The sequence below is a fragment of the Paroedura picta genome, chromosome 1 (assembly GCF_049243985.1).
Source record: "Paroedura picta isolate Pp20150507F chromosome 1, Ppicta_v3.0, whole genome shotgun sequence".
NCBI lineage: Eukaryota > Metazoa > Chordata > Lepidosauria > Squamata > Gekkonidae > Paroedura > Paroedura picta.
In genome coordinates, this window is record NC_135369.1 from 15298408 (window position 1) to 15325419 (window position 27012).

General features: G+C 49.1%; 1 protein-coding gene across 1 annotated transcript; it reads left to right on the forward strand.

The window, feature by feature from the left end:
• Positions 1-1099: 1099 nt before the first annotated feature.
• On the forward strand, positions 1100-26069 carry LOC143838874 (V-set and immunoglobulin domain-containing protein 8-like). The gene is made up of 7 exons (XM_077340806.1): positions 1100-1271; positions 11789-11964; positions 13192-13558; positions 15145-15294; positions 17606-17728; positions 19307-19442; positions 25217-26069. Exons 1-7 carry the CDS (start codon positions 1100-1102, stop codon positions 25653-25655), a joined length of 1563 nt encoding a protein of 520 aa, XP_077196921.1. The 3' UTR covers positions 25656-26069.
• Positions 26070-27012: the final 943 nt, after the last annotated feature.

The window sequence follows — 27012 nt, forward strand, 5'->3', positions numbered from 1 at the left end:
CCTCTGCAGGGCCAGCAACAGGGCAGGGAGGCTGAGGCCTTCCCCTCATAAGGGCACAGGAGAGCCCTGCTGGGTCAGACCAGGGAGGGTCCCTCCAGTCCAGCCTCCTGCCTCACCCAGGGGCCAGCCAGTCCCTCTGCAGGGCCAGCAACAGGGCAGGGAGGCCGAGGCCTTCCCCTCATAAGGACACAGGAGAGCCCTGCTGGGTCAGACCAGGGAGGGTCCCTCCAGTCCAGCCTCCTGCCTCACACAGGGGCCAGCCAGTCCCTCTGCAGGGCCAGCAACAGGGCAGGGAGGCCGAGGCCTTCCCCTCATAAGGACACAGGAGAGCCCTGCTGGGTCAGACCAGGGAGGGTCCCTCCAGTCCAGCCTCCTGCCTCACCCAGGGGCCAGCCAGTCCCTCTGCAGGGCCAGCAACAGGGCAGGGAGGCCGAGGCCTTCCCCTCATAAGGACACAGGAGAGCCCTGCTGGGTCAGACCAGGGAGGGTCCCTCTAGTCTAAGCTGCCTATCTGTCCTGACTTCTGCAGGACATTCCCGCCTTTGTGGAAATAGTCCCACGTCCCGCCCGGGTCTTCAAAAGTCCCACTAGTGGCTAGCCCTCCGGAAGGAGCCCTCCAGAAGTGTGAACAGCCCATCCAAGACCAAGACCAAGAGACGGTGGCGTGAGAGGCGGAGACTGGCCGGGGTGGGAGAAGATGGCGCAGGCCGAGTGAGTAGCCAAAGGGAGCCGGCGGTGACCTGACGGGACAGGACAGGGCAGGTGTGGTCTTGATGTCCCCAAAGGAACCTGCAATCCAGTAGGACTGATTCCTGAGCAAACATTGCACAGGCGACTGGACTGTAAAACGAGGGCGGGGGCAAGAGATCTGTGTTGTAGGCATTGAGACACCACAGGCCAACCAGGAACTCTGCAGGGCCACGCATCTTTCCCTCCTCTGGGCCCACCTGCTGCCTGCCTGCTTCCTTGCTGGCCAAGCTTTAACACTTGGCCATCCCTTCCCAAAGCCAATCCACTGCCTGTGGCCTGGCAGGAGGCGCGGCAGGTGGCCGGAGGAGTGGGAGGCGCCAGGGCCACGGCGGCGGCAGCTCCACGGAGGATGGCGACGGGTGACTCGGGGCAGATTCGCTACTGCATGTGCTTCTCCTATGTGTGCCTCAAGTTCACCCTCGTCACCTGCGCCACCGTCTTCTGGGAGAGCGAGAGGCAGGGAGGGAAGAGGGGGCCAGGGGCCACCCTGCCTCCCCCGGACGGGCCTGGGAGGTGCTTTTGTGGGATGCTGGGCAGGGCGGCTGTGTGTGTGTGTTTGTCCCCTGTGGTTAGGGGGAAGGTGCTGGGCCGCCCCGCCCGGGTTTTCTTCTCAGGACAGGTGTGCCCCAGGTTTCAGCTTCACAGGTGAGCCAGCCCGTTTTCCCGTAAACTTCAGGGAAGTGAGGGGGGGAAATGAAGGCAAACAACTTGACATGGATATATGTATCTTTCAAAAGACAGCCATTTTTGAGCCAGGCGAGATGCAGCCTCTGCAGTGCGGGGTTAGTGCATCAGGTATCAGGCGTCAGGCTTCCGTGGTGAATTTCAGCTCTCAGGTGGGCTGGCTCCTGGGCTCTCCCCCGGCCTCCCCAGCCCCACCAAGACATTTGACCCCCAAAGCGGTCCTGACCCCCAGGTTGAGAACCACTGCTTTATTAGCAACCAAGTGGCAGCTGTAGAGGAATGGGGAGTTGGGTTGAATCCTGCCGTGGGTCACATGCAAGAAGGGAGGAAGTGGGGCCCTGCCTTTCCCTGAATCACCCTCACTATGACACCTCTGGAAACGCATGTTCCCGTCATCCTACAGGCTCATCCCCCATTCACCAATGTCATCCGTGCACAAGTGACACAAATCTGGGAGGGGCCCCGAATGCCTCTGAGGACCGACTAATAAATCCTAGGATGATCTCAAATGGGAGGGCCGAGTAGACGAAGTGATTTCTGATTCGTTTATTGAAAACAGGGTGGTGTTAACACTCAGGTATTTGGCACAGTTTCATCTGTTTTTTCCCCGAAAAAAATCCACAGTGAACTGGAAATCCTAAGTGGCAGGTATAACAAATTGGTAAAATGAAAACAAAACAAAACACTGAACTGAAACAAGAGAGGCCAATGCTTTTCACTACCTGAAAGAGTTTCAAAGCCAAATTAAGAAAACATTCAGAAAGAGGGACTTTGGCCAGTTGTTCTCAACTTTGGGATCGAGACCCCTTTTTGGGTCTAACGACCCTTTCACAGGGGTCGCGGTAGGGCAAGCAGCTTGGCCGGAGGGGGGGGCGCCATCCCCACAACAGCCTTGCGGGGTAGATCGAGATAGAGCGTTCGGCATGGTGGGAGAAGAGGCAGAGCTGAACTGAGAAACCCCAGGGGGGGGAAACAATTTCTATACAATCATGAACAGTGGATCTTCACGCCATTGGTCAGTTTTGGTTTAATTTCTGTGAAAGAACATGGCCTAATTTTATGGTTGGGGGTCACCACAACATGAGGAGCTGTATTAAAGGGTCACGTCATCAGGAGGGTTGAGAACCACTGGACTTAGCCGTTTTGAAAGTAACGTAAACGAAATCACCTAAGCCCCAGTAATCGGGACAGATTTTACCTGAAGACTGAAAGGTGGCAGAGGTGATACCAGAGGCGTATCAAGGAGGTGGCAGCAAGGGGACATGCCCTGAACGCCACTTGACAGGGGGCACAGGAGGAGCCATGGAGGCTGTAACCTTTGCTTGACGCCAGCTGCAGCCTGCTGAGGCCCACTGGTGCCCCCAACGCCTGCCTGTCACAGCCCAGAGGTGCCTATGAGGTTCACTCCTAGTCACTTCGCAGTTGCCCCATAGCAACAGCCCCACAATGTCCCACAGCCCTCAGCAGCTCCACGGTAATGCATCTGAGGCGGCTGGCCCCTCCACCGCAGCCCACAGAAAAAGCAGCAGAACATTGTTACTCTGCAGCTATGGAGTTCAGGCCCCACCCCAAAGTCACCACGTCCCCCGACCTCCACCCACCACCTGTGTCACCAATGGCCTGCCCACCCACCTGCCCTGGGTGCCCAATAGGCTAGGCACGCCACTGGTTGGTACTGGGTTTCTGAGGGAGTCCTGGATAAGTTTGCCCTACAGATTCAGGTGTGTGGTCTGAAGTGGCAGAACCAGGCTTGAGTCCAGGGGCACCTTGAAGACCAGCAGAGTTTTATTCAAGGTATAAGCTTTCATGTGTGTGTTCCCTTCTTCAGAAACATGGACGTGTGCATGCACGTGAAAGCTTGCAGCCAGAATTAAACTTGGTTGGTCTTTATGGTCTTAAAGGTGCGATACGGAAGCTAAGAAGGATAATGCGATATTAGGCTGCATTGCTAGGAGCACGGAATCTAGAACCAGGGGAGTCAGAATCCCGCTCTATTCCGCATTGGCTAGATCCCATTCGGAATACGGTGTCCGGTTCTGGATGCCGCAGTTCAAGAAGGATATTGACAATTTGGAGCGTCTTCGGAGAAGGGCGATTGGGATGGCTCAGGAGTTAGGATCCAGGGCCTAAGCCAGTATGGAAGGGCGGGATATAACAGCAGCAACAGCATCAATGCTAGACGTGTTGTAGGGGGGGCCAACTTGCTTCCAGCAGCTTTGGAGACCACGACTAGGAGCACTGGGTTCGAATGACGGGAAAGGAGGTTCCACTTAAATATCAGAAATCATTTTCTGAGGGGGAGGGCTGCTTGTAGCTGGAATAGGCTGCCTCGGAGGGTGGTGGGGTCTTCTTCAATATAAGTTTTTAGGATGAGGGCCTGTCAGGAAGGTGTGTGTTTTGAAGAAGAAGAAGAAGAAGAAGAAGAAGAAGAAGAAGAAGAAGAAGAAGAAGAAGAAGAAGAAGAAGAAGAAGAAGAAGAAGAAGAGTTGGTTCTTATATGCTGCTTTTCTCTACCCGAAGGAGGCTCAAAGCAGCTTACAGGCACCTTCCCATTCCTCTCCCCACAACAGGCACCCTGTGAGGTGGGTGAGGCTGAGAGAGTCCTGATATCACTGCTCGGTCAGAACAGTTTTATCAGTGCCATGGCAAGCCCAGGGTCACCCAGCTGGCTGCATGTGGGGGAGTGCAGAATCGAACCCGGCATGCCAGATTAGAAGTCTGCACTCCTAACCACCACACCAAACTGGCTCTCCCAAGATGGTGGGGGGCTGGACTGGATGGCCCTTTGGGGTCTCTTCCAGCTCTGGGTGATTCTGGTACTAAATCGTGCCTGCAAACAGACGGGTAGTCAGTGCAGCTCTTTCAGCAAAGAGGAGATACCATCCCGGTGTCCAAACATGACATTTTAGATCAGCTGAACTTTCAGGCCAGTTTTCAAGCCATGCAAGTAGACCTGATTTCCTCGAAATGATGCCTGCCCTCCAGTTCCATAGCCTAACGCTCAGGGAGTCACCCAAACTCAGTTATTACAAGGCCTGGGAATAATTGCCAGGTGGACGAGAGTTCTGTGCGTTCATTTCCTGCCCAGCGAATGGTCAAACAGAAAAGAGAGAGTCACATCCTCTTTTGACCGAGCAATGCTGAACATTGAATGTACTAGGGAAGCTTTGGAGCAAGGGTTCTTCTGGGTCAGTCCTCAGGCCCAAGGGCAGGCAGGGCCAGGATGCCAACCTCCAGGTGGGACTTGGGGGATCCCCTGGAATTACAGCTCTTCTCCAAATCTGCTCCCCTGGAGAAAGTGGATGCTTTGGAGGGTGGATTCTGTGGCAGTGTACCCCACTGAGGTCCCCGTCCTCCCCAGGCTCCATCTCCAAATCTCCAGGAGTTTTCCAGCCTGGATCTGGGAACCCTACCCCGTTGTCTCTTCCGGTGGCCGGGATGCTCTAGGACAGTGGTCCCCATCCCCCGGTCCGGGGACCGGTCCTGGTCCGTAGATCAGTCAGTACTGGGCCGCGGCTCCTCCTCCTCCTCCTCCTCCTCCCCAGTTGCTGCCTCAGGGGCTGCCTGCCACTCACCATGGGTGCTCTCCGACGGCCGCCATGGCTGTGGCTCCCCTCGGCGTGGCACTGTGCAGCTGCTGCTGGCAGCGCCCCCCAGCAGACAGCGGGAAGTCAGGGGTGCCAGCGGGAAAGTAGGTGGAGCAGGTGGAGCAGGTGGCGGCGGCAGCAACTTCCCTCGGCAAAAGACTACCCCCCCCCCCCCGGGCCTCAGTAAATTAGTCAAGCGTTGACCGGTCCCCAGTGATAAAAAGGTTGGGGACCACTGCTCTAGGATGCTTTGGGCTGATCCTGCGTTGAGCAGGGGGTTGGACTAGATGGCCTGTGTGGCCCCTTCCAACTCTATGATTCTATGATTCTATGATATGTGAATCAGAATTATGGAGTCAGAAGGGAATTCCAGGGTCCAACCCCCTGCAAAATGCAGGAAACGCACAACTACCTGCCCAACCACAGTGACCCCAATTCCATGCCAAGATGATGCCCCCATCAAAAAAACACAGAATGTCTGGCCAGTCTGGATTGAAGGAAACTCCCAAACCGAGGTATAAAAGAACCAACTCTTCTTCTTCTTCTTCTTCTTCTTCTTCTTCTTCTTCTTCTTCTTCTTCTTCTTCTTCTTCTTCCTTCTGACCCAAAAAACCGAGTGGCAAAGCCTGTGCCAATGGGTCCCTGTTTTTGCACCGTTAGGGATTTGTGGCCTCCTTGTTATATTTTTTCATTCATTCATTCATTCATTCATTCATTCATTCATTCATTCATTCATTCATTCATTCATTCATTCATTCATTCATTCATATACCGCCCTCCCCAGGCTCAGGGCGGTTTACATAGAACATGGGAACAATACATGAAACAATCTATATTAATAACCATACAATAATATTAATAACGATTAATATTAATAACGTTTGACTACCCTACACAGGACATTTGGACTTGTGGGTCACCGTGCCAAAAAGGTTGGGAACAACTGAACACTATAGGCCAGCACTGTCATAGAATCAGAGAATCAGAGAATCATAGAGTTGGAAGGGACCTCCTGGGTCATCTAGTCCAACCCCCTGTACTATGCAGGAGACTCACAACCCTGTCAAGTGGTGACCAAAGATTGGTGGCCCCAGCAAGGGGAAAAGCGGAAGTGTTTCGCCATTGCCGCCTTCTGCGGAATCGTCCTTGGTGATGGAGGTAATTGAAAAAAGGCCTCCTCCAGCCCAGGCCACCCTGAACTCCAATCAGTCACGTTTCCCCTGCTGTGGGGATAACCGAGACCGGCACTGCGAGCAAAAGGATGTCCGATTGTCATTTCATTGCTGACTAAGAAGGTGACTGGCGGGAAAACCGGGTGAGGCCCGGCTCATTCATCTTTTTCGAGTGGCTCTGTCACCTGACAATTCACCCCAAAGGCATCTCCACCTGGCAGGGAGGAGCCAGGCCGGACAGGTGAAAAGTGCTCAGCTCCCCAGGCCTTCTTCTCAGAACTCTCCCGGCCTCAGCTTTCTCCAGCCCTCGAGGAAGGATTGTTTGGTGCCACTGTTTGGCAATACCTGTCGGAAACATGGCTGGGACATGGACCTTCCCGCTCTTTCTTTTGTGTCTAGCACCAGGTAAGGCTCGCTTGGATTTGGGGAGGACTGAAGTGACAGAGATGGGCATGAGCTGCATCTTGGCAATTTCTTTTGGTTTATGGTTGAACCATGAAACAATCCCTGAACCGATACGAACCAGGAGGTTGGTTGGTGAACCAAACTGGTTTGAAGCATTTCGTCACCCCCTGCTTTCTACTCCCCACTACTAGTGGTGGAGAGTAGAAAGCAGGGGTTCTCCCCACAAAAAGCTGCGGGGAGCAGAAAACAGGGGCTGTAATGGCTCAGAGCCATTTAAACTCCTGTTTTCTGGCCCCTCCCTGCTCAGCTGTTTTTATGTGAAGAGGAGCTATTTAAGACGAGCAGGGGTTGGAGCTATTTAAACCCCTTCTTTCTGGAACCCTTTTCTGGAACCCCTTCTTTGTGGAACCACCACAAACCGCTTTAAAATTCATGGATATTTGTGGCAGCTCTTCCGTTCCCTCAATTCAGTTTGTGAACCATGGACCTGCAAAAATTTGTCACAAAATTATCTTGAGGCTGTTTTTTGCCCATCCTGAGTGGCAATTTGCAAGGGGTGGCATAATACCTACCATGTATCCCAGATTCCTCTGGCTCCCAAATTGTTCTGAGCTTGATTTAAGGTCCTGGCATTGGCCTTTAAAGTCTTGTGAAGCTTGGAGCTAGCGCATCTTAAAGGCTACCTGCTCCCTACCAGGCCACTCTGGTCATCTTTGGGGACTGCGTTGCAGGTGCCAGACATTATCTGCTAGAAAAATGGCTCCCTGAAAAAAGGTCTTCTTGGGTGATTCTTGGTAATGTTGCCAAAATGTTGGAAATCCCTCCCCAGGTAGATCCGTCCGTCTCCCTCTACCATTGTCAGTTTGTTTTGTCTGGTGCCCTCCCAGTGAACTCCCTTTAGTCCTCCTCCCTGGTTGTGCTGCACTATACGTTTTTAGAGTGTAGCTGTACTGGTCTGCAGTAGAAGAGCTGGATTCGAATCCTGTAGCGCCTTAGAGACCAAACAGATTTGCAAGGTAGAGCTTTTGAGAGTGCCTGAAGGTTGACTCTCAAATGCTCATACCCTGAAAATTTTGTCGGTGCTGCTGGAGTCAAATGTATATGTTTCTATTTCAGTGTTCAGTATTACATCGTTAAACATTTTACATAGATTTTGTTATACTGTTGGTTGTAACTGGTGTCTTCAAGAGAGCAAGGTCTGAGTCCGGGGGCACCTTTAAGACCAACATGGACTTATTCTGGGTGTAAGCTTTCGTGGGCAGGCCCACTTCTTCAGATACGCTGAGACAGAAGTCGCCAGACATTACATATAAGTAGAGGGTGGGGAGAGCATTGCTGGGAAAGGCTACTTAGAGTCAATAAATGCAGCTAAAATTGGATTAAGGCAACTGGTGGGACCTGTGAATATTAGCCAATGAGCCTACAGGGTAATAAAAGAGTTTGCAAAGAGATGTCAGAACGGATTGACGTTAGCATGTGTTGATTCAAGTGGATCGCCGTGTTGGTCTGAAGCAGCAGAACAAAGTTTGAGTCCAGGGGCACCTTTAAGGCTAACAAAGTTTTATTCCTGGTATAAGTATTCATGGATCTGAAGAAGTGTGCATGTACACAAAAGCTTATGCTAGGAATAAAACTTTGTTGGTCATAAAGTTAGCATAGGTAGTGAGATAAGAAACCGATATCCCTGTTAAGCCCCGGAGGTTCCATTGTCCTGAGTGTTATAATAACTTGTAAGTCAGCCATCATCTGTTCTAATCTGCTCTGCAATAAAACAGCTACTTCAGGGTTGCCTATTGAGTACCCCAGAAGGTTGAAAATTTCTCTTATAGGTTTCTCAGCTTTGTGATCCTTGTTTATCAGCTTTGTCACAAACAGTGCAGGGCTAGTTGACATAAAGAACCCATGCAGTAAAAAAAAAAAAGTGATGTGCAATGTTCCTTCCCCTCCAACCATATTCCAAATTACGGATTTTGTGGAGGGGGGAAGCTGTCTTCTTTTTAACTGGGGGTTCTAGCTTGTTCTAAATTGGACCACAAATCGCTTGCATGGGTAGGTTCTGCCACCACTGCCTGAACACTGTGGGCCGTACGCTGGGAAAGGTGTTGCGTGCCTAGGCAAAGGTGTTGACCGGGATAAGATGAAGGCGTCATTTTGCTAACATCCTTTATGCATTTGATTGGGTAAGGTCATATACACGCTATATAGGCTAGATATCGGGGGGGGGGGGAATTTTGCAGTCAAGAGTAGTTCAGCAGTGGAATAGGCTGCCTAAGGAGGTGGTGAGCTCCCCCTCACTGGCAGTCTTCAAGCAAAGGTTGGATACACACTTTTCTTGGATGCTTTAGGATGCTTAGGGCTGATCCTGCGTTGAGCAGGGGGTTGGACTAGATGGCCTGTATGGCCCCTTCCAACTCTATGATTCTATGATTCTATATATTGTAATGAGGTATGCCTAGGTCGGTCAGGTCTCACCTGGCCACTAGCAGAGGATGTGGAGGCAGGGTTGCCAAATCCAGGTTGGGAAACTTCTGGAGATTCGGGGACAGAGCCTGGGGAGGACAGGGACCTCAACAAGGCACAATGGCTGCCGTCCACCTTCCAAAGCAGCCATTTTCTCCGGGGGAACTGATCTCTGTAGTCTGGAGAGAAGCTGTCATTCTGGGGGATCCCTAGGTCCCCCCTGGAGGCTGGCATCCTTAGGTATTCCCTGCTTCTTATGGTTGGCCGTTTGCCACTTCTCAGGAACTGGGTACAATCTGAGGTTACATCCCATTAGAGGTTAGTGACTGGAAGCCTGGAGTGACAATGCCTCAAATTTTGATCATATTTGCCAAGATGGCATCTGTAGATACTTTCCCTGGATTATACCACTGCAACAAGTGAGCGCATGTTTGTGGAGTATGTACATGTGTGTGTGATGGTATGTGAGAGAGAAATGTCTGGATGCATCCTCACGGAAGAAATGCCCTGCACTTGGAAACCGAGTAGGTCATGAAGTAGGCAAGATCTTGGCCTTATTTAGTTTGCTACGTATGGAGTCTATTTTGTTAAGTATAAGATGCCTCACATGACTGTCTGTCTGAAGTCATGCAATCCGAGTAATTTATTTATGTATGTATGTATGTATGTATGTATGTATGTATGGATGGATGGATGGATGGATGGATGGATGGATGGATGGATGGATGGATGGATGGATGGATGGATGGATGGATGGATGGATGGATGGATGGATGGATAGATAGATAGATAGATAGATAGATAGATAGATAGATAGATAGATAGATAGATAGATAGATAGATAGATAGATAGATAGATAGATAGATAGATAGATAGATAGATAGATAGATAGATAGATGTTGTAAACCGCCGTGAGTCTTTGAGAGGAGCAGTATATAAGTTTAAGTAAACAAACAAACAAACAAACAAACAAGTTAGATAGATAGATAGATAGATAGATAGATAGATAGATAGATAGATAGATAGATAGATAGATAGATAGATAGATAGATAGATAGATAGATAGATAGATAGATAGATAGATAGATAGATAGATAGACAGACAGACAGATAGTATGCTGATTTATATATCGCCCTTCTTGGACTAGCCATCTCAGGGCGGTGGAGAACATTTACATATATTTAAAATATATAAAAAACATTTAAATATACAATCACAACAAAAATAAACGTTACAATTATTAATAAAACCAAAAAGAGCATCTAAAAATTAAAACCATAAATTAGGCAGCTATCAGCACTAGTATAAAATTACCGTGATTATGAAGATGTCAATGTTCGTAGCATGATGTTCCTAGGAGGCAGAAGTCAGGGGGGTGGGTGGAGGGAGGCCTGATTCATTAGTGGATAAAGACTGTTCAACTGTTTGACTGTTCCACTGTTCAATCGGAAGCCTGGCGGAAAAGTGCCATCTTGCAGGCCCTGCAGAACTGGACAAGTTCTGTCAGATCCCTGGTCTCCACAGGGAGCACGTTCCACCAGGTTGAAACCAGGGCTGATTCTGCACTTACTTTGTTTTTGCTGTTGTGGATCCTGCTAAATTCAGATCAATTTGAACTCGGGTCTTCCTCTATTCCCCCCCCCCCCAATTGAAACATAAAGTATTCTGCACTTGATTGGGGAAGCTCACTGCGGGAGGGGAGTCAAGGGCAGCACGAGTCTCTTTCTTTCTTTTCTTGGGCGGGGGGGGGGAGAGGACTAGAGACAGCAGAGGAGGGCAGAAAAGAAAACAAAAGGCAAATCCCTGCTGAGAAAAGTCAGTGCTTCTGGAGTGCGATCACTTTAAGACAAGCCTTGCAACTGGGAACCAGGAAGACTTTGAACTGACGCCCTGGCCAATCAGGGAAGACTGCTTTGCTCCAAGGCCCAGGAAAGGGAGTTTATTCACACAAATCAGAAATCTGCACACTTCCTGATGGCAATTTTTCAACTATCGAGGCTTATATCCACTCCATGATATCGCAGGGGAAAGGTAGAGTCACCATGAATAAATCATGTTTGTTGCAGAGGTAAAATTTAAAGTGCCCCAAATCAAAATGGAAATCGAATTCAGTGTAGACGGCAGGAATTCATTCAAGCTGGGAGTGGGTAAAAAGCCCCGTGCAGACTACACCCTGGAGTATTTCTTTAGGGACAGGAATCCTTAGCTAGTTGGTATTACTAGAATGGAGTGCTCTCTAGAGAACGTATGCAAAGAGGCAGCCCTCAATTTTTACACGCAGCATAAATTGGTGCCACTTGCATATAGACCACCAAGGTACTTAAGATTGGATTCCACAAATTCATGAGACTCATGAAGCTGCCTTATACTGAATCAGACCCTTGGCCCATCAAGTTCAGTATTGTGAACTCAGACTGGCAGCAACTCTCCAGGGTCTCAGACAGAGGTCTTTCACCTCACCTCCTGGACCTTTTCACTGGAGATACCGGGGACTGAACCTGGGACCTTCTGCATGCCGATTGAATTCTGTACCCCGGGCCACAGCCAGATTGTAAGGCCAGTGTTGGCTCTCAAGGCCATCCCCTCTCCCTTGGGCCAAAATACAAGACCATCTGGGTCTCCTGGTTGGTCAGCAGCCCATCTTGGGTCTACCAATTAAAAGCCTCTTTTCATGATTGGCAGTCAAATCCTCACCCAGGGTGTCATGTACCTCTTTGTCTCCTGCCAGTTCTGGTACCTGCTGTGAAAATCAAGGCCAAAGGGCGGGAGGTGATCTACCTGGCCAAAGGTGATTCGGTCAAGCTGGGTTGTCCCTACGAGTTGGAGCCAGAAGACAGTGGCCCGAATAACCTGGACATTGAATGGACGCAGATGAACTCTGACCCCACAAGCCTTGATAATGTGGTGAGTGTGTGCCGTGCTTCAAGAGTCTTTTTTTGGGAGTAGGGGAGAATCACAGTGGTTTGCTTGCAGTCTTGCATGGCCTATTTTATCTTAGCAAGAATCCCCATGGCTTACATTCTGAGATTCCACAGCAAGGATTAATACAGATGGTTGTGTGCTGTCAAATTCCAGCCGATTTACGGTGACTCCAGCAAGGGGATTTCAAGGCAAGCGAGAAGCAGAGGTGGTTTCCTCTGGCCTTCTTCTTCAGAGTCTTCCTCGGAGGTCTCCCTTCTGAGTCCTGATCCTGCTTAGCTTCTGAGGTTTCACAAGTTTGGGCTATACCAATGTGCCTTCCTTCCCCCACCCAGGCCAATAATAAAGCAATATTGTGGCCATCTTATCCAGGAGGACTGGTAAAGAAAGCCTCTCTTAAACAGTGGGCAAGTTTAATAATGATGGGGGCTAAGGGTGGTTCAGGAGCCAGCTGGGTGTAGTGGTTAGGAGCGCACCTCTCCCCCACATGCATCTAGCTGGGTGACCTTGGGATCGCCACAGCACTGATAAAACTGTTCTGACCAAGCAGGAATCTCAGGGATCTCTTAGCCTCCCCTCCCTCACAGGGTGTCTGTTGTGGGGAAAGGGAAGGAAGCCGCTTTGAGGTCCCTTCCAACTCTATGATTCTATGATTCCTTCAGGTAGAGAAAAGTGGCATAGAAGTACCAACTCTCCTTCTCCTTCTCCTTCTCCTTCTCCTTCTCCTTCTCCTTCTCCTTCTCCTTCTCCTTCTCCTTCTCCTTCTCCTTCTCCTTCTCCTTCTCCTTCTCCTTCTCCTTCTCCTTCTCCTTCTCCTTCTCCTTCTCCTTCTCCTTCTCCTTCTCCTTCTCCTTCTCCTTCTCCTTCTCCTTCTGGTGGGTAGCCATGTTGATCTGAAGCAACAGAGCAAGGTTTGAATCCAATAGCATCTTTAAGACCAACCAAGTTTCATTCTGCGTATAAGCTTTCATGCACATGCGCAGTTCTTTGCATTGGAAGCTTATACCCTGAATAAAACTTTGTTGTACTTACTCAGCCGCTGTTCTGGGGCTAGGGGTGCCAGTGCAAAAATCCAAAGATGATTTTGGTGGTCTTTCACAAGGCCCACTTTTCTGGAGAGTAGACATCTCCACGCCTTCCATCATGTTCTGCTGTACGGCCCACTCACACAAACACGAGTCAATTCGCAACCTTTCTGTGTTGATTCAACAGTGCTGTTCTCTGGTTCCTGCCCACCAGATCCTTAGCTACCAAGGCCAGCAGGTCATCCGCCCCGGATACCCCTATGTGCAGCAGAGAGGGGGTCCCCAAGTTCCGGATTCGCGGCAATTCGCCCGTCCTGGTTTCCAGCAGAATGTGTTGGCTGGGCAACCCAGCGGATACCATCTCGGTTCCTCTGGATCACTCGGCGACTGCTGCTTCGGCCTGCAACAGAGAGTGGACTTTGTGATCCCGGACCCGAGCCAGTACGATGCCTCCATTAATCTGCAGAACGTTCAGGTTACTGACTCAGCAACTTACGAGTGCAAGGTGAAGAAAACCACAGTGGCCACCCGCAAGGTTACCGTCACGGTGCTAGGTGAGTCCTGCAAAATTGCGCCCACGGAACGTTACTTGGGGCTGAGGTGGACGCGAGCTCAAGTCGTTGAAAACATGAACTCAACGGGTAGAAAATGTGAACTCAACAAGTAGGAAAGAGAAAGGTTTGTTGTGGGACAGGAGCTTTTGTGAGTCACTGCTCACTTCTTCACATAAAGCTAGAATACGGTCATTCCTAAAAAGGACTAATGGCTAATAATGTAATACTCCAGGCTTTCTTAACCAGGGGGGTTGTGAAACCCTGGGGTTTCTTGAGAGCCCCAGAAGGGTTTCCTGGATGGGCGGGAGTCATTTTTTTAAATATATATTTTAAGTTTATGGAACATTAATCGAGTGATATGATCATGTAGGGCAGGGGTAGTCAAACTGCGGCCCTCCAGATGTCCATGGACTACAATTCCCATGAGCCCCTGCCAGCAAATGCTGGCAGGGGCTCATGGGAATTGTAGTCCATTGACATCTGGAGGGCTGCAGTTTGACTACCCCTGATATTGGGTTATGTTGACCCACCCACCCCCTCCGACAATGGCCAGTGATAGCCAGGACAGGTGGGAAGGGGAGGGGCCCTGGGTGGGCGTGTCCACAGCTCTGCTTCTCAATCATATTCTTTATGATCGCACCGCTTCTGGGGTTTCTTGAAGCCTACAGAAAATTTCAGGTAAAAATACATCTGTTAATTTCACTACACAATAGCTCCAGACATTGAACATATCAAGAACAATTTTAAAATGTAGGATCCGGTCAAGATTGCGATAAGGCAGGGGTGGCCACACTGTGGCTCTCCAAGTGTCCACGAACTACAATTCCCATGAGCCTCTGCCACTGGCAGGACACCTGCAGAACCACAGTTTGACCCTCTCTGCTATAAAGGAGGGGGGGAGACCATTATGTATCAATCAGTGTTTAATTTGGTGCATTGTAGTAAAAGACTATATTATGAACACATTTTTGATAATTAAAAAATTACTAAAGTTTACTATCATTTTTCCTTATCAGGTATTATTTAATTGTTTTCCTCCATTATTTAGGCTAACATTGTTTTTAATGACCTTGTTTATTATTTATTATTAATAAATACATGCATTTTTCGTACATTTGAGCATTTTTAACCTTCAAGGTGGAAAAATTCTATTATTAGTCCATATCTCTCGGTTTGTATTTCTTTAACCTTCTGGTTCTTGGTTCAGTTTGGAGTGGGGAGGTTAAGTTCCTTTCTTCCTTTTTTTCTGATTGGGTAACAAGTGTTACCAGCCCTGAGCTGGGAAATGCCTGTAGATATTTGGGGTGGGACCTGATTATGGCACAGTGTGGGGAGGGAAGGGACCTCAGCAGAGTACAACACCATCGAGCCCACCCTCCGAAGAAGCCATCTTCTCCAGGGGAACTGATTTTGGTCTACCGGAATTCAATTGCAATAATGGGGTGTCTCCAGGTGCCACCTGGAGGTTGGCAACCCTGCTTTGTTGTAATGACTGATCAGGGTCTCTGCCCTGTTTTTTGAGATACACATGCTCTCCGAACTGATCTTCCCCAGCCTCGTTAACTGCTGTCCCTTCTTTCCACCAGAGCGACCCTCAGTCCCCCAATGTTCGATCGCTGGCCGTGTGGCCCCGGGCCGTGACGTCAACTTGCGCTGCTCCTCTCAGGCTGGGTCAGCCCCCCTCATCTACCAGTGGTCCAAAGTCGGGAGCTGGATGCCTTCATCCACCGCAAAGGGTAAGGACCGGTAACAAGTGATTTATTTATTTATTTATTTATTTACTATTAATCTTTACATTTCTATCCCGCCGCTCCCACGAGGGCTCGCGGCGGCTCACAATATAAAACCCCAATACATAAAATCCCAATGCCTAAAAACTCCCAATAAAAACTTATTGGTTGATTGGATGATTTGCTTCATTTATATGGGGATCCCAAGTGGATGACATCATTCTCCTCCCTCCCACTTTGACTCACAACAACCCTGCGAGGTAGATTAGGCGGAGAGTATGCCACTGGCTCGTCACTCGGCAAGCAGAGCGGGGAATCGAACCTGGGTCACCAGGTCTTAGCTCCTCTGCTGCAGAGCCTATAGCCGGCTTTCTGGACCCCAGTTTTGTGAAAGGGTTTCCTGAATGGGTGGGAGTTAATTCATTTTTTATGTATTTTAAGAATCTGTTCAACATTTCAGGTGATATGACTATATATGATCATGTCAACCCACCGCCTCCTCTCAAAACGGCCAATGATGAGCCTGGAGGGGGTGGGAAGGGGAGGGGCCCCAGGTGGGCGTGTCCACAGCTCTGCTTCCCAACCATATTCCGCACCATCATGCCACTTCTGAGGTTTCTCAAAGCCTAAATAATGTTTCAGGGGTTTCCCGACAATAAAAATGTTGAGAAAGGCTGTCCTATAGCAACGTATGTCTCCTTGGTGAGGTTAAGAGCAGCAGACTCAGTTTTGAAGAACTGGGTTTGATTCCCTGCTCCTCCACAAGAAGCTAGTTGAGCGACCCCAGGTCAGCCACAGTTCTCTCAGAGCTGTTCTCACAGAGCAGTCCTGTCGGAGTGCCCTCAGCCCCACCTGTCTCACAGGGTATCAGTTGCGGGGAGAGGAAGGGAAGGTGATTGTATGCCACTTTGGAATTCCTTTGGGTAGTAAAAAGCGGAGTATAAAAACCAACTCTTCTTTTTCTGATTTGAAAAAAAAAGGCAGAAAAGTGGTACAGGAAACGCAGACAAGGGGAAATGCAAGATGATGAATCAAGATGATGAACCTTGTAAAGCTCTAGTAGAAATAATAGCCAGCACTCTTGAAAAATACACAGCTTTATCTCATTGGAGGCTTGCCAACCTCCAGGTGGGGCCAGGAGTTCTCTGTGGAAATACATCTGATCTCTGGATTACAGAGATCAGTCCCTCTGGGGAAAAAAGGGCTGCTTGGGAGGATGAATTCTTTGTCATTATATCTTTGCCATGATATGAAGAAGAAGAGTTGGTTGTTTTATACCCCTCTTTTCAAGTTCCAAAGGACTCCCAAAGCGGCTTCCAATCGCCTTCCCTTCCTCTCCCCACAACAGACACCCTGTGAGGGTCTGAGGGAGCTCTGATAGAACTGCTCTGTGAGAACAGTTCTACCAAGACTGTGACAAGCCCAAGGTCACCCAGCTGGCTACATGTGGAGGAGCGGGAAATCAAACCCGGCTCTCCAGATTAGAGGCTGCCGCTCTTAACCACTACACCACGTTGGCTCTATCTTTCACTCCCCAAATCCGCCCTCCCCAGATGCCACTTCCAGACCTCTAGTGATGTTCCAGCCTCGAGAAGGCAACCCTAGTTGTTTGTGGGACAAAAGTCAGAGCTCTGTGTGGAATCAGATCTCACATCCCAGATCCCAGAAAGCCTCGTTCTTAATGATCCTTTTAAAAAAATATATAAATCTTTATTTTTTATACATATAGAAAAGGAAAAAAAGAAAGAATACCTGTTTTTCTGTTGACTATAGACTATAGATGTCAGTTTTGCCTTTTTTAGTAGCTCAGCAACTTTATCCAGCCAGCAACTAACACTTGGTATTTCCTGGATTTCCAGTTCTTAGCCAATACTGCAGTGGTAGCATAGAAGAAAAAGTCCTTAGCACAGGCCAAAAGCCATGCTGGACAGATACTGAACAACATATTTTCAGGTTGCATTAGGTACTTAACACTGTTAGGTGGGAAGTCGTCTCCGGCCCATTGCGAACCCATGGACAATGATCCTCCAGGCCTTCCTGTCCTCTACCATTCCCCGGAGTCCATTTAAGTTTGCACCGACTGCTTCAGTGACTCCATCCAGCCACCTCATCCTCTATCGTTGTCCCCTTCTTCTTTTGCCCTCAATCGCTCCCAGCATTAGGCTCTTCTCCATTGCTTTAGGATGCTTAGGGCTGATCCTGCGTAGAGCAGGGGGTTGGACTAGATGGCCTGAATGGCCCTTTCCAACTCTATGGTTCTATGATTAACATTAAACATTTCTTAATGACCCTTCTCTGTCATCCCTCTCCGCTGAAGGGCCAAACCCAGGTGACCTGCTCATTCGGAACCTGTCCAAAGACCACGTGGGCTTCTACCAGTGCAGCGTGGCCAACAAAGTCGGATCAACCCAATGTGTTGTGGAAATCAATCTTGAGGAAGGTAAGGGACTCACATTCAGGAACGGGATAATTCATCCCAAATCACGTGATAGTCTGGTGGAGCCCTAGACCCAGGAATTGGAACAAGCAGAATTACATTTCCAAGAAGCTAAGCCTCTAGATCAGGGGTAGTCAAACTGCGGCCCTCCAGATGTCCATGGACTACAATTCCCAGGAGCCCCTGCCAGCAAATGCTGGCAGGGGCTCCTGGGAGCTGTAGTCCATGGACATCTGGAGGGCTGCAGTTTGACTACCCCTGCTCTAGATCTTCAGGGGGCAAAGATGTACTTTAAGACGTGTGGGTGATGTTTGGCAAAATCTCTGGAGATGGAGGTCTTGTTGAATACAATTTCCAGAGGACGAGGCTCTGCCTTCCCCCTGCCTTGAATAAATGATGCGATATAGTCGAAAGGGTAGAAAAATGAAATAAAAACCTTGCAAATGTGATTCGTTCATGCTACGAATACCAACCTCCTTGTGGGACCAGGGGAGATACCAGAGTTGCATCTCATCTCCAGATTACGGAGATCAGTTCCGCTGGGGAAAATGGCTGATTTGGAGGGTGGACTCTATGCATTTCCTCCTCACTGTCCTCCCCAGGCTCTTCCCAAATCTCCAGGCGTTTCCCTACCTGGATCTGGCAACCCAGCCAAGTAGATGCTAAAGTCTTCTTTTCTTGTTGTGCAATTTAGGGAATTGTGGGAGCAATCTTAAGCAGATGTCCTGAAAAGTAAATCCGCTACAGAGGGCAGTATATAAATTTAATAACAACAACAACAACAACAACAACAATAATAATAATAATAATTCAATGGAGTTAGCTCCCAAGAAAGTAGGGTTGTTGGGGGTAATGCTCTGCTTTGGGGGCAAAACGCTACAGTTAGAAGCTAATTCTATCATAGAGTTTTGCCCAAACGCCAGAGCGTCTTCCCTGACTGCCCTCACGGGCAGTCTTCAAGCAAAGGTTGGATACACACTTTTCTTGGATGCTTAGGGCTGATCCTGCGTACAGCAGGGGGTTGGACTAGATGGCCTGTATGGCCCCTTCCAACTCTATGATTCTGTGATTCTATGATTCTATGAAACTACAAGTACAACGATATAGGCTAGATATCAGGGAAAACATTTTCACAGTGAGAGTAGTTCAGCAGTGGAATAGGCTGCCTAAGGAGGTGGTGAGCTTCCCCTCACTAGCAGTCTGCTAGCAAAGGTTGGATACACACTTTTCTTGGATGCTTTAGGATGCTTAGGGCTGACCCTGCGTTGAGCAGGGGGTTGGACTAGATGGCCTGTGTGGCCCCTTCCAACTCTATGATTCTATGATTCTATGACTTGCCAAGGTCACTTCTGGGTGACGTCAGCACATTTTGGCATCCTGGCCCGTTCCCGAGAAGTTCCCTCCACATCCCCTTTTGGCAGCTGCAAGGGAAGTGTCCTTAGGATTGCCTCCTTGGGGGCAGACCTTTATGTGTATATAGTTATCCTTTTAAAATCCAGGAAAATGGAGTCACGGAAGCGCCTCGGGCTCCATCTCAACTCCGCATTCTTGACCGCCTCTGTTGATTCTCTTGCTCCGCAGGTGCCAGCCAAGTGGGCCTCATTGTGGGGTCCGTCTTCGGTGCTCTGCTGCTGCTGCTGCTTCTTCTGGGCGTCATCCTGGGGCTCGTCTGGTGCTGCAAGAGGAGGCGGAACAAAGAGCAGTGCAATCAGATCAGGTGACTGAACACGAGAGGGGAACCCGGCTCTGTCACAATGGGGGATCGTTGTTGGCAGGGTTTAAAGGTTTTGAGAGGACAAACAAGCAAATCACACCTTGGGTGGTTCTGTTAACTGAGGCAGATCACAGGTGGGTGGGCAGAAGGGACCGTGTCGGTGCTTGGCTATTGTGGCCCTTTCTGGCATGCCCAGGGCAATGCCAATTACTACTTTGGGGTCCGGAGGAAAATTTCATCCAGGCCAGACTGGACAGGGATTCTGTATTTTTTGGGAGGACATCATCTGGGCATGGAATTGGGTCACTGTGGGTGGGCAGGTTTTTGTGAATTTCCTGCATTCTGCAGGGGGTTGGACTAGATGACCCTGGAGGTACCTTCCCACTTTATGAGTCTATGACTTCAAATTTGTTATATTGGAAACAGATAATGCCAAGCCATATATATTTAAAAATTTGGATAGAATTTTACTGAGGAAGGAAGGCACTTACATCTTTAAACTCAACACCTTAGTACCGAGGGGGTTTAAATAGAGAATTAGAACTGTCATTTTTTTAAAGAATCAACAACTTTTGGAGATTCATTTTCGAAAGTTTATTTATTTGATTAATTTATTTATATTTCTATACCGCTCCCTCGTGATGAGTTGGTAATAGAAGCCATGTTAAAACATGTATAATAATAATTAGTTATTATTTTAGTTAAAACCGCTAGCCGCCATGGGGCAAAGGAGGGGGGAAGGAGGCCCAAATCACATGTTACCTCAGTGTTCCCCCTGGCCTCAACCATGAACTTGGCGGAAGAACTCCTACTTACAGGCCCTGCGGAACTCCTTACAGGCCCCGATGTCTCCCAAGCGTTCATTCCACCAAGCAGTAACCATGACCAAAAAGGCCCTGATTCTGGTTGAGGCCAAGGAGACTTCTCTGGGACCAGGGCTCACACCAGTCAGCTGGAATTCGTTGATCGGAGAGCTCTCCAAAGGACACATTCAAATAAGCAGCCCCTGAGATACGCAGGGCGCAGTCCACATATGGCCTTGAAGTTAAAAGTTCTTACTGCAACGCCCTTGAAATTACACAATAAAACCAGAGTCCAGTGGCACCTTTAAGACCAACAAAGATTTTATTCAAAGTGAGCTTTCGAGTGCAAGCACTCTTCGTAAGACTAAGAATTCCCTGGCCAGCCACATGGTCCAAGATGGCGGCTGGCCAGGGAGTTTTTAGTGTGATGAAGAGTGCCTGCACTCAAAAGCTCACGCCCTGAATAAATCTTTGTTGGTCTTAAAGGTGCCACCGGACTCTGGTTTTATTGTGCTACTACAGACCAACACGGCTACCCATTTGAATCTGCCCTTGAAATTAAACATTCTTAACTCAATGCCCATGTTTAAAAGTTTAAAAACCATTTAATATCGATTTAAATGGCGGGGCTAATTAATCCCTCTCACCTGTGTAGGGCACTATTTCTTAGCTTACTAAAATCGGAGCGCGTCTGAAGGGAGCATACGCCTGTTAACAGCTCTAGATGAGAAAAATAGACTTTGTTGCCAGCTGTCAAGCCAAATGGACTGTCAATGAGCTTCTCTGTTTGATTATTGTCCTTTGTATATTTCAATGCAGATATAATTGGGATTCTGATGAAGATTTTTGATTTGAAAGCAGTGCTAGCCAGTTAAAATAAGGAGACCTTGATTGAAGCTCTGACTACTGCCAAATAAACTTGGGACTTTTATTAAACATTTGCCTCTTACGGTCTTCATGCTTAGCGACCGAATTGACCGATGGTCAATTGATTTTTGTAATCTCCCGGTGCCACCTAGGGATCTCCTGCTATTCCACTTGATCTTGGGGTGACTGAGATGAGTTCTCCAAGAGAAAAAGGCTACTTTGGAGGGTGGGATCTATGAAAGGGGTGACCAAACTGTGGCTCTCCAGATGTCCATGGACTACAACTCCCATGAGCCCCTAGGACTCTCCCACCCCAATTCCTAGGGGCTCATGGGAGTTGTAGTCCATGGACATCTGGAGCAGGGGTAGTCAAACTGCGACCCTCCAGATGTCCATGGACCACAATTCCCAGAAGCCCCTGCCAGCATTTGCTGGCAGGGGCTTCTGGGAATTGTGGTCCATGGACATCTGGAGGGCCGCAGTTTGACTACCCCTGATCTGGAGAGCTACAGTTTGACCACCCCACTTATACCTCACTGAGGTCCCAGCCTTCCCTGAACCCTGCCCTTTCTAGGCTGCACCCCCAAAACATCCCAATATTCCCCAATCCAGAGCTGGTGACGGTATCCATCCCTTTCCTTCTTAGCATCCCTCGAGTGGGTTCAAGCCAGAAGTCTCGCTGGCAGCCAAACATAACCAAACGAAGGTTTTCGTACTTTCGTCACATCACATGAATAATAATAATAATAACTAGTAGTAAAGCCCATTGCGTGCCGAAAGGCAACAAGGACTAGTTAGTGGTCTGGTGTGGGTTTTGCTTGGGAAATGTCACACACACACACAAACATGCATCTCATCAGAAACCAGACTCAGAAGATCAGCTCCGGAGGGGAAAACGGCCATTCTGGAGGGTGGATTTTGAGGCGCTGGGTCATTGTGAGGCTTCACCTCCAAACCTCAAGGAATATTTCCAACCCAGAGTAGCCAACCTTCCGGTGGGGCCTGGAGATCTCCTGGAATTGCAGCTCATCTGCAAACTATAGAAATTGTATCTTTGGAGCGGGATCTCTGAGACATCGGACGTACACCATAGACACTTAGGGAGGTTCCAGGTGGGATCTGGGGATTCCCCGGAATTACAACTCATCTCCAGGCAACAGAGCTCCGTTCCCCTGGAGAAAATGCCTGCCAATCTGGGAACAGCAGGCCACCCCCGAGATGCAAGCATGGTGACTCTCAGGCCAGAAGGGTTAGAGTGGGGGCTTAAGGGCTTCCCCAAAGTAAGAGAGAGGAGCACCAGTTTGTCACAAGGGAGAAGCCGGTGCACAGCTCTTGCCCTTTTGCTCTCTTGGGGGCTATTTTCAGTCACACGCCTGCAGTTGGTGACTCAGCTCTCTTCCCCCAGGTGACCATCATTCAGGGAAAAAGCCTTTAGTACAGAGGGCTCCGGCCTGAAAACCCAGGCCTGGCAGGGCGACTCAAAGCGAGCCGAGGTTGAACCTAGCGCATGTTCAGGCATGGCGGGCATTGCCCCCTCCTGCCCATTCGTGCCTACCCTTCCTGGGCTTCCCTACGAGGCCAGTCTTGAGGGCCGGGATGCAGACTCACAGGGGTAAGGCAAGTTGTCTGGGGAGAGTAGCACAGCCCCCTAGCCCTGGTCTTGGTGTGGGGGATATATTCCACCCACAGGAAAAAGGGGGGATGGCTTTGTCAGCAGTTGCTGGGCAGACCCTTCGGATTGCCTTTTCCCTATTAATAAAATCATAGAGTGGGAGGGGTCTTAGAGGCCATCTAGTCTCACCCCCTGCTCAGGGGTGGTAAATCCCATGGTTCTGAAGTTCGGGAGCCTGGACAGTAAAAGGGGTTCGAAGCAAGTTTAAATGTGAGGTCTGGAAATTGAACAGCTAACTCCAGGTGGGGAAATTTCTGAAAATTTGGGGAGGGAGCCTGGGGAGGACGGGATGTGGGGAAAGGGGGACCTCAGCAGGATATAAAGAAGGAGAGCTGATTTTTATACCCTGCTTTTCACTACTTGAAGGAGACCCTAAGCAGCTTACAAACACCTTTCCTTCTTCTCTCCACAACAGACACCCTGTGAGATACGTGGGGCTAAGAGAGCTCTGAGAGAGCTGTTCTGGGAGAACAGCTCTAAGAGAACCCTAACCCTAGCCCAAGGTCATGCTGCTGGCGCCATGTAGAGATGCAGCGGGGAATCAAATCTGGTTCTCCAGATTAGAGTCTCCCGCTCTTAACCCCGCCACCACGCTGGCTCTTCTGCCCCCCTTTCCAAAGCAGCCATTTCCTCCCGAGGAAATGATCCCCATTGTCTGGAAATCAGTAGTAATTCTGGGAGATCTCCAGGCCTCATCTGGAGGTTGACAACACAATGTAGAATAAGGGTCAAGTAAAATTCTTTGGAAATTAAGCAGAAAGGCAAGGTCACCAAACTGCACATGACATCGCAGAACTTTCTACACAAGGACGTTGAAAGGGTTTATTTCAGTTTACGTACCACTAAGCAACCTGCCCAGTGGAGAACTCTCTCTCAAGCTGCAATTCTGCCAGATTACAAGTCCTCAAAACCTCCCGGCCCACTGTAGAAGTCCAGACTCTTTAACTGGTTACCTTCAGATTCTGCCAGGTTATATTCAATCCGTCCCCTCCCTGAACACAAAGGGTCACACACGTAAAACACACATGATGATGCCTTATAAGGAAACAGAATATCAGCCCGTCAGAATAATAGAGTCATAGAATCATAGAATTGGAAGGGACCTCATGGATCATCTAGTCCAACCCCCTGCGCTACGCAGGACACTCACAACCCTCTTGCTCATCCCCTGTAACCTGCCACCCCCTTGAGCTTTCACAGAATCAGCCTCTCCGTCAGATGGCTCTCCAGCCTCTGTTTAAAAATCTCCAAAGATGGAGAACCCACCACCTCCCGAGGAAGCCTGTTTCACTGAGAAACCGCTCTGTCAGGAACTTCTTCCGGATGTTTAGACGGAATTTCTTTTGAATTAATTTCATCCCATTGGTTCTGAAATTAATTCAAAAGAAATTCCATCAAAGACAGTATTGTCTAATCTCACTGGCAGCGGCTTTCCAAGGTCTCAGGTAGAGAGAGATCTTTCACGTCACCTACTACTGCCCAGTTCTTTTAAATTGGAGATACTGGGGATTGAACCTGGGACATTCTAGCCCAGTGGTTCTCAACCTTCCTAATGCCACGACCCTTTAATACAGTTCCTCATGTTGTGGTGACCCCCAACCATAAAATTAGGCCAGTGTTCTTTCACAGAAATTAAACCGAAACTGACCAATGGCATGAAGATCCATTGTTCAGGGTTGTCTATAAATTGTTTTTTTTTTCCTGGGGTTTCTCAGTTCAGCTCTGCCTCTTGTCCCGCCAAGCTGTGCCACCACCTGGGGGGCCTGGCAGGAGACGGTGCTGTGCTGGAGGCCCTGCTGGCGCGGCTGTTCTAGCATGCCAAGCAGAGGCCCTTCCACTGAGCCACAGCCCTTCCCCAGCAAAAAGCTCTTAGCCACCAAAAGATATAGCAAAGCATAGATGCGGGGAATCTCTTCTAGTTGTCAGCTATAGGAAAGCTGAAATGGCTGCTTCTTCACTTGACACAACATAATAACATCCCCATTGCAATATATGCCAGGCAATTGAGTCATGGTTTACAGACAGTTCTTAGAATCATAGAATCATAGAGTTGGAAGGGACCTCCAGGATCATCTAGTCCAACCCCCTGCACTATGCAGGAACCCCCTCCTTGTCTGTTTGTGTTTGGTTAGCGGGGACTTCTGTAGGAACTGGTTGATCCCACTGCAATGTGCCGAAACAGCAAGGGGAGTAATTGCCTGGTTGGATACTCCCTCATAGCAACCTCTTTCCAGCTCCCTGCATGTAGAAGTGTAGCTCCTCAGGGAAGTGGCGCCATTTGTTCCTGAAGTGCTAACTTTCCATCTGAAGTTCTGGCTGGGGAAAGGGTGGGGCGTTTGCAGGATCTTCTGCGATCGGCATTTATTAAATGTGTCCTTCTGGGGGTGGAATCCTTCCTCAAATTAAACCCCCTTCCCGTCTCTTCCCACTCCCAGAGTCGACACGGCACCACCGCGAACCAAATCCGTGAGCCGAAACAGCAGCCTGCGGTCTGTCCTGGGCTACATGCCCCACAACCTTAGCTTCTCGCAGCGACGGAAATACGACGCGCCCAAAGAGCAGGAGGGCGTCGAGATGATCACCCCAACCAAGGAGGCCGATACCAGCTGCGCCACAGATTCCAGCGAAAGCAAGGATGGCGGCAGTCCCTCTGTGGTCACCACCAAGGCCAGGGTCCACTATGCACCCAGTGTGCCTTCTCTTTCACAAATCAAAGGAGCCTCGTCCGCGCAATCGGCCACAAGTACAAACCCAGGAGACCACAAGTCCACATCTGACCAGGATCTGGTCTATGGAAAGCGAAGCAACCCTCGGAGTTACGGTGGAGTCCCTGTGATGGTTCCAGCCCAGAGTCGGGAAGACCTTGTCATATAAGCTCCTGCCGTTGAGCCTTAACCGTGTGACTTTGGATTCCATCATTTCTGAACTCTGTGCCAGTAGCCCCCTGCTAAAGAACTTCCCGTGTCCCTAGTAAGAAGTCCAGAGCAACCACTCACAAAGGAGGCCAACCGCAGCTTCTCTGCACAATGCCCCGTTCCGGCCTTCCAAACAGCTTGTCCTGGGGATGGGTTATTCCACTGCCTCTCTGCCTCAGATACGTTTGATTGGTCACGCCTAAGGCAGAAAAGCAGCAGGATAACTGCTAGGGAGGCTGCCTGTTGTGTCTTCCTTTGAGTTCCTGCATTTTCCAGCAGTGGGGATGTCCACGTCGGTGACTTGTGCTGCACTTCTTACTCCTTCTTGTTCTAAAAGAATACTGGTGTGACTCTGGTTTTAATTCTGGAAGAGAGTGCACTGCAGCGATCAGATGGTTGAGGAATATTTTTGGGTCGTATTACAAAACAGTTTTACTGCACGCTTCTTCTACGCTGAGCAGCCAGCGGAGGAGTTTTAGGTAGGGGTGGGGTGGGGTGGGGTGGGGGGATCCTTCCTGGCTGTTTTGGGATTTTTTTTTTCTATATTAAGACTTTAAAATAATTTTTAAATTGTGTTTTGTTATGGTATTTTATCACTGAAACCTGTCCGGAGTCCACTAGCAGGGAGGGGTGGTATAAAAATCAAATAAATACATCCTTTCTGTGTTAGGCCTTGAAAGGCCTGGACTGGCCTCACACTTTACGGGCTGCCTCACCTGTGGAACTCTGTCCCACTGAAAGCCCTTCAGGTCTGGTGCTTGTAGACATTCAGTCCTCCAGGAAGGATAGACGTGTTAGGACCCCGAAGTTTTTTCAGGTAGTGGTGACTCAATTCTGTTGTGGTTTGACAGTGCTTAAAATGTTCTGTGTTTTATTTATTTCACTGTAAATCGTTGTAAAGTAATCGTTTTGTTGCAAACTGCTTTTGGAAGAAAGGAAGGGTAGAAAATCCTCTAAATAAACCGATGCATAAAAGAAATCAAACGGAACCTTCTTCATTCCGCCAGCAAGACTAGAGAGCGCGCACTGACAAACTGGCAACATGAAAATGTTGTTGATATGACCTGGGGTGGCCAGCTCCAGGTTGGGAAATTTTTGGAGGTTTGGGAGAAGGGCTGGAGGTGGGGAGGGGGCCCCCAGGGTAGAAGAAGAAGAACTGGTTCTTAAATGCTGCTTTTCTCTACCAGAAGAAGTCTCAAAGCGGCTTATATTCGCCTTCCCTTTCCTCTCCCAGCACTGGCAGGGGCTCATGGGAATTGTAGTCCATGGACATCTGGAGAGCCACAGTTTGGCCACTCTTACCATAGAGTCTATCC

Excerpts from the sequence above, each read along its gene's own strand:
- LOC143838874 (XM_077340806.1), top strand. The coding sequence starts at position 1,100 with ATGGCGACGGGTGACTCGGGGCAGATTCGCTACTGCATGTGCTTCTCC. Across the intron at positions 13,559-15,144 it reads GGTTACCGTCACGGTGCTAG|AGCGACCCTCAGTCCCCCAA; the intron begins GTGAGTCCTGCA and ends TCTTTCCACCAG. Across the intron at positions 17,729-19,306 it reads GGAAATCAATCTTGAGGAAG|GTGCCAGCCAAGTGGGCCTC; the intron begins GTAAGGGACTCA and ends CTTGCTCCGCAG.